General features: G+C 42.6%; 1 protein-coding gene across 1 annotated transcript in view; it reads left to right on the top strand.

The window, feature by feature from the left end:
* The window catches only part of SORCS3 (sortilin-related VPS10 domain containing receptor 3), a 160,476-nt gene that overhangs the window by 29,694 nt on the left and 123,142 nt on the right, over positions 1-7,640 (top strand). Inside the window, exon 3 of the mRNA XM_008579610.1 lies at positions 1,633-1,722. Coding sequence (XP_008577832.1) covers positions 1,633-1,722 — 90 coding nt within the window. The remainder of the gene's footprint in view (positions 1-1,632; positions 1,723-7,640) is intronic.

The following is a 7,640-nucleotide window of genomic DNA, read 5'->3' as shown; positions in this document are numbered from 1 at the left end:
ATTTATTGATCTAGTCATTGGGTTGGCAGATACGATTACATGTGTTGGTCTTATAATTAAAACAAACAAACAAACAAACAAAAAAACAAGTAAGTAAATTAGAATCGTGCAAGGGCTAATGGTTACTGTGTGTCCAGATCCAAAGATGATATTTTAATCTGATCCTATACACTAGAGACATTATTAAAAAAAAAAAATAAAAAGAGACTTCTCAGCAACCCATTGGTCTTAATATGTCAGCACCCATTTCTAAGCCAAAACAGAACAATACTGATTCAGAACAAATGTGTTATCAAAATGAAAATGGAAGTCCTGGACTACAAGACAAGAATGATTCTAATTAGAAAATAGAGACCTAGGGATAGTGCTGAACAGCAAGAAGAAAACCAGTCTCTCCTCTTGGTTCACAGCCTAAGCTTTTGTACCTAGTTTTTTCCAAGGCCCTGCCTTTGTGCTGACACTAACATCTGCTCTACCTGGCAGCTCATGGTGCCTGCTCTGTGGGCTTCCAGTCTGTGCAGAGCAAGGGAAAGCCATGAGAGATACCGTCTCTTGGAGTAAGCAGTGATGGGTGGCTTTCAGTAGAGATATTACACCCCTTCTGCTCCCAGCAGTTGTGGTGGATGGGCACCAGGTTTGGACCGGAGTGGGAGGACTGGCCTGTCTCCAGCATGTTCTTGGGTCTTAGTGAGAATGAAGCATGTGCCTGGAGTAATTGCCTCCCCAGCCCAGCAGCCTGGTTGCTATTGTTATCCTGCTATTTTCTCTGAACAGGCCATGTTATCTTCTCCTGTGAATATTAATTTCCCCTGAGTTAAGATAATAGGGCTGAGAGCAGCCATCTGCAGACATGTGCCATGTTGGCAGGACTTTTCAGCAAGCCCCAGCCAGAGGACCATCTCTTGGAATGGTTACCAAGTCTTCCAACTAAGAATCCATCTTTTCCCAAGAGAGGCTACAGGGCTTCTCCTTGACCTCCTACCCATGAGATGGCAGAGCTGGGACTCAAATCCAGGATTTCTGAAGTTCAAATCTGGAGTTCTTCCTCTGCCCTTTGATGACTTTAAGTAACTTGCACACAGAAAGAATCAATGAATATCTGCTCAATGCATGGATTTGTAAACAGGAAGAAAAAAAATCTATGCTAAGATCAGAAGCGAAATTAAATTTCAAAGTAATGAGAGATTTGAGCAATAGTGATTATTCAGATCCAGAAAAAAATAACTGACAATTGTGTCATTGTTGCAATGGATTAGAAAACTTTTTTTTTAAAAGCAGAATAAAAAGACCATGGGTGCAGCCCACATTAATGGTGTCTCTGTTTCCAGTTGAAAATATTTATTAGGCTTGTACCATATGCAGGCACAGTGACCAAATATAGAGTCGGTCCTTGCTGTCACGGATAATGTCAGTCAGTGGGAAAGACTGTTGTAATTGTCTACTTATTGTCTAAGTGCCATGACCTGGGGGCTACTCAGGGTGCCATGGGATTGGACAATCAAAACCAGCAACGGATACTCTCTAAGACGTAATTACAAACCTATTGTGGTTGTTGATAGAGAGGCCTATACATTTCAGTTTGTGCCATGATCTGTGGCCTCATCTGATCTCTTTTTTTCTCCCACTATCCAGGTAACAAGTGGTGGAAGAGCCAGCTACTACGTGTCCTATCGAAGAGAGGCCTTTGCTCAGATAAAGCTGCCCAAATACTCATTGCCAAAGGTATTGCTTGCACCACCTGCTGTCCTGGGTTCCGCCAGACAAAGCAAGGGTTGGCGAGGCTGCTTTTCTGGGCTGCTGGGAGGCTTGGGCCCTGGCTGGGAGGACTGCTGGCACTGAGCCTCTGCTGATGTCACTAAACCTGGGTTCTACATTCCCCTCTAGGCAGGGTACCCAGCAAGAGCTTTGAACTCCTGTGACTCAAACATCTGGTATAACCTTGGGTCATTTCTCAGGGGCAGTAGTGAAAGGAGCACTAGCTTTGCAATCTCTTCTTTTGCAAGGAAATTATTGCTGCATAGAAGGGCAAGCTCAGGCAGGAGCACAAGTGCTGTATGTGTGTGAATAAAAGTGCATAGATAAATCTGGTGGTTTTCTTCTCTCTACATGGTAAGACTAAATAAAAATGCTCTTCCTATGTTTCCACTCCTCTCTGCTACTACAAGTAATTTAAAAAGGATAATTTACTAGAATGTTAATATCAAATGATGACATTTTAACTCTTTTTATTGGAAAATCATAAAACTTTTCTGTGTACAGGTTTTTGGGGGGAGATGGGTCTTCGACCCTCAATGTGAAGATGGACAGGATATAATTGCATCACTTAACGAGGTTGCAGTGGAGTAAGGTCTCAGTTTGAAAAACATATCAGATGTAATGTTGCAGAGACTTAGGTCTCTAAGCTGGTCCTAAGAAACTTACTGTGGGGGCTGGCCCGGTGGCGCACTGCTACAGTGCGCCGCTTGAGAGTGTGGCGGCGCTCCCGCCAAGGGTTCGGATCCCACATACAGACCAGCCGCTCACTGGCTGAGCGAGGTGTGGGCGCAACACCGAGGGTTGCGATCCCGTTGCCTGTCACGAAAAAAGACAAAAAGGAAAAAAAAGAAAAAAGAAACTTACTGTGAAAGGCCTAATGAGTACAGAGGTGGGAGGAATTACGGGACGAGTAGGTGGATAACTTTCTATTCCCTGGTTGTTTTTGTTTATTAAGTTATTCATGCACATGTGTATCCATTCATTCATTCATTCATTTGTTCACTTCTTTTATGCTTCCATTAAACTATTCCTTCTTCCACTTAAGTTTTCACTCTGTGCCAGGCACTGAACTAAACTCTAGATAAAGTAGTGAGTAAGACACAAATGGTCCCTGTCTTCATGGAGCTTATATTCAGGTAGAGAAGAGATGCTAAATAAGCAATCGTAAGTGTAGGTAGTATTACAGAAGTTCAAGGGCCATCTTGGCATAAAAGACAGAGCCAATCAAATATGGGTAGTGAGGGTAGTTTCCCAGAGAAAGGGATGTTTAAGTTGATGCAAGAAGGTTAAAGGATTAACTCTGCATACATAGGTGGGGAGAAGCTGATAGAAAGTACATGCACAGGTCCTATTTTAAGAGAGAGCATGGTTTACTCAACACGTAAAATACCATCTCAAGAGACTGGGTTGCATAGAGAGAGGTGGGGAGGCTGATGAGTTGGGCAGAGACTGTATGAATTAGCCTCGGGGGCCATGGGAACCTATTTCTCATTTTCTCTACCTTTCCTGTGATTGACTTTACAAGAACATTGTATAGTATTGTGGTTGCAAGATGAACTCATTATATAGTCTAAACCTAAGCAGGAAAGAGGTATCCCAGCTTGGTGAATATCAGAAAGGGGAAATTCATAATCTTGCTCTTTCTAAAGAAGAATGTCTCCTTGCATTAACCGGCAGGTCTCCATATATTGGCACAGGAAATGAGTTTCAGGAACTTTTCAAACTATCTCCTCAATGTAGGGCTTATTTTGCCTCTGTATGGGTGCGTATTTTATGTGTTTTTAACTTTCTTAAGTAAAAAAACAGTTTGCTCCCCTACGTAGTGTGGCTGCAGGTAGGGACAAATGAGGCCCTGAATTGATCGCAACCCTAGAACACTCCATTAATGATTAGCAACCCTGTGGCAATTTATTGTGGTGGAGAACCATCCGTGCAGCCCCATTTATAGAACTTCATCCAGAGCAGCTTCTCATTAATATGAGGGTTGCTGTGAAAATAGCTGGATGGTTATCGATCTCCTTTATTAGCCGGCATTGGCCCAGATTTTCATAGTCAAGGCCGAGGAGTTGGGGACAGAGCAGGTGGAGAGAGATTGGATTTTTCCATTGTATAAAAATGGAAATGGCTTTTAAGCAAGTCGTTGCTGTTCCATGCAGTGCTGTGGCTGCTGTTAGGCATCTTGCTTAAAATAAAAAAAGCGTGGAAAAGCTCCCTGTCATCATTGCCCTCACACCTCTGTCCCCAGCCTGTCTGCTCAGAATATCCTCTTTTGGGGCACTCCATGGCTTTGGAGTATTTCACAGAGGAGGAAATGAGCACTATTAATAATAAGCAGCATTATTGGGAGCACCAGCCTTGTGCTGAGCCCACCATAAGTCAGCTCCCGGGCATCGCATGGCACTCAGTCCCCTACGCATGAACACCACACACCAGCAGGCAGCATGAAGGTAGATGATAGGGAGCACTGGTAACCTGGGGAAAAGGCGATTGAGCTTATGAACAGAAACTCTGAGATTTCATTTCAGTCCTACCACTCACTTATCCATGAGCCCAAGTCGTCTCATCTGTGAAATGGGGATTGTAATAAAGTTGTGAGGATCCAGTGAATGGCTCATTGTCAGTCAAGGGTCAAGTGCTCAACAAACCTAAGGAATGATTGTCATCCAGGGGCAAATAGTACTGAGGCTCTTAGCTGGCCTGACACGGAAATCCCATGGCAGCCTGACGTTGGACTCAATCTTGCCTAAGGCCCTCACTTTACCACTCTGAATCTGATGTACCTTCTTTTGTCCTTAGATTCTGCATTTTATTCTTAATTTACAACTCTAATAATCATTTCTACAAGAGAACAATTTATGTTTCTTAATTTGTTCTGTATGGGATTCAGGTTGTTAGTGACAATGTTGAACTTTGCCTGAGCCTTGGGTTCCTGGAAAACAGCCATGGTTAAGAAATTCCCCACCCTTTAATGTCTTGGAAATAGTTTGATGTGAAAAACCACCCTCCTCTGCATAAGACTCATATGCCTGCCTTGTTTACCTATAACAAGACCCAATTCCCATTCTTTGGCTCGTAAATGATTAGCTGCACTGTTGTCCTACTGACCAAATGGACAAAACTGCCTGCTAATTTGACTTGACTGAATTTAAGACTGGTTTTCTCCTCCCCGAAGCCCCTGAACTTTGACCCACTCTTGATTTTATGCCAGCACTGGGCACTTAAGCAAGCATTAATGGCCCTTCTGAGCATCAGCTGACCCCAAAGAGAATAATTTCCCATTCAATTGCTCGATCATGCACCTGCTCACCCAACTCCTCACACCCAGTTCTTTCCAGCCTTGTTTTACTTTTCCCTATGAAAGTAACTCTTTTCAGCCTTCACTCAGGTGCTTGCAGGTATTACGAGCAGGGTGCTTTCCCTGCAATAGTCTTTTCAAATAAAGTCTCTCCTTACCTAAGCCTGGGTTTGTTTTTATTTGGTAATAGAATATGGTTAATCCCATTTTGAATAATAAAAGAGAGGAGAGGGAAATATGTCTTAGACAACTTATTGTAATGATAATGATGATAATATTAACCTTTTATTCCCTTTGATTTTACATTTCCCCAATACTGATTTATCCTTTTCTGCTGTGGCACAGCCACAGTTCTTAAAGAGTTATCTGTAATTCTATTTCTTTTCTCACTTTCTATTCACTCTTCAAACCACTGCTAGTTGCTCTCGCCCTCATGTCCACCTGTCCACTATATCACTAAAAATTCTCTATCCATTGTTACCTGTTACCACCTACTTGCCAAATCCAATAGACTTCTCTACATCCTTATCTTTTTTCACCCCTTTGGAGCACTTGACACCTATTTAAAAAAATCCATACTTGACGCTGTTCCCTTTGGCAGCATTTTATTCTGATTTCCTTTTCTGGGTCCCCTTCTTTTTGCTACTTTTTAAGTGTTGGTGTTTCTAAGTTCTTCTTGTATTCTGCATGGTTCCTGGGCACCCTAATCCACTTTTTACATATTGGTAACTCCTATATCCACAGCCCCAGCCCATATCTCTCCAGTGAACTCCAGGCCACACATCCCACTACCTGTTTGGAGTATATCCCCTTAAAGGTCTCATTTAACCAGTCCAAACCTTTTTACATATTGGTAACTCCTATATCCACAGCCCCAGCCCATATCTCTCCAGTGAACTCCAGACCACACATCCCACTACCTGTTTGGAGTATATCCCCTTAAAGGTCTCATTTAACCAGTCCAAACCTGAGCTCCTGGTCTCCACCTTATACCCATCCTTCTCCCATGTTTACTTACGTACTCCATATATTTATTCAATAATTTTTTTTGGGGGGGTGGTGATGGATGTGACCTTGGTGTAATAAGGCTGTACTACAACCAACTGAGCTAACCGGCCAGCCCAATTCAGCAAATTTTTGTTGGGTGTCTACCATGTGCTAGAAACTCTGGTAAGTACTAGAGATGAGGTGATAAAAAGAGAGACATTCTTTCCACCCTCTTGGATCTTACAGTCTAATGAGAGAGACAGACATCACACAATTACACAAGTTATTAGTTTTGATTGTAATGAGTGCTGTGAAGAAAAAGCAGAGTTTTATAAGTCTGCGGTGTTGTAGATGTGTCCTTTCCCTCAGCCCCCTGTAGATTTTACCTCCTTAATATCTCACCGATCCACTTCACAAGGACCTCGTAGAGTACGTACTTCCTCAGTTCAGGCGATCGTGAATTGTTGCTGGACTGCAGCAGTGATCTTTGAAGCCTTCCTCCCTGCCGCTAACATTGTCCCACTTAAATCTACTCTCCACACTGCTCCCACAGCAAATATGCTCATGCAAGGAGTAAAATCATGCCATCCCATCCAACCCAATCTCTACACCAATCAACTCTAATCATGCCTTTCTCCTGCTTGAAATTGCGTGATAGCTTTGTAAACCTTCTGGGCAACAGCTAGGTATGACATACGTGTGGTGCAGCCTTTCTCTATCCTTACCTTTTTCTGAGGAAAACTGCTTTTGAACTCTACCAAGTTCAATGCACTTCTTTGAATGGTCCACCCACTCTCTCATCTGTAAGCCTTTGCATTTCAATCCCCATCTTCAGTGCCTCTTTATAGCACTCAATCAAGTTTGAGAAAGGCCACAAGAGTATGTGATATCTCCACCATCAGGGGGCATCCTCCTGAGGCCAGGTTCTACAGTTTTTTCCTATCTATATTTCTATTGTGATGTCTGGCACATGGAAAGTGCTTAAAAATATAGGTGTTTATATAAAGAATGAAGTTACATTAGGCCCAGATTATAAGAAAGTGCTTCAAAAACAGGGAAGTATGTTCATCATTGTTCACCTAGAAAGTTACAGTTTTCGATTTTTTAAAAAGCAAACTATTCTCCTGAACTATTGCTTTGGGAGGGCAGAGAAGGAAAGCTATCATTTGTAACTGTTTTCCAAATCAAAACCTGTATGTGGTTATTTCTTTTTTTGTGTGACTGGTAAGGGATTCGTAAACCTTGGTTTGGTGTCTCCCGCACCACGCTCAGCCAGTGAGCCAACCGGCCATCCCTATATAGGATCTGAACACGCGGCCTCGGTGCTACCAGCGCCGCACTCTCCCAAGTGAGCCACGGGCCGGCCCGTATGTGGTTATTTCTGATGCTCTTCAAATTCCAAGATTAAGAAAGTCCCAATCTGAATTTAGTCTTATTGTATTTTCCTTCCTTTGGCTTCTCTCTTTAATATCTGTATCTATATTAATGTTCTGATTATTATTGGTTGACACCTATTCAACCATAAGACCTATTTAGAGAGAGGTCACATAATTCAGAGTTTTTCAAAGAGTGATTTCCTAGACTTGGAGGCACCAGAGTCATC

This window comes from Galeopterus variegatus, unplaced genomic scaffold (assembly GCF_000696425.1).
Source record: "Galeopterus variegatus unplaced genomic scaffold, G_variegatus-3.0.2 Scaffold1922, whole genome shotgun sequence".
Taxonomy (NCBI): Eukaryota; Metazoa; Chordata; class Mammalia; order Dermoptera; family Cynocephalidae; genus Galeopterus; species Galeopterus variegatus.
This window is presented reverse-complemented; position numbering and strand designations above follow the sequence as displayed.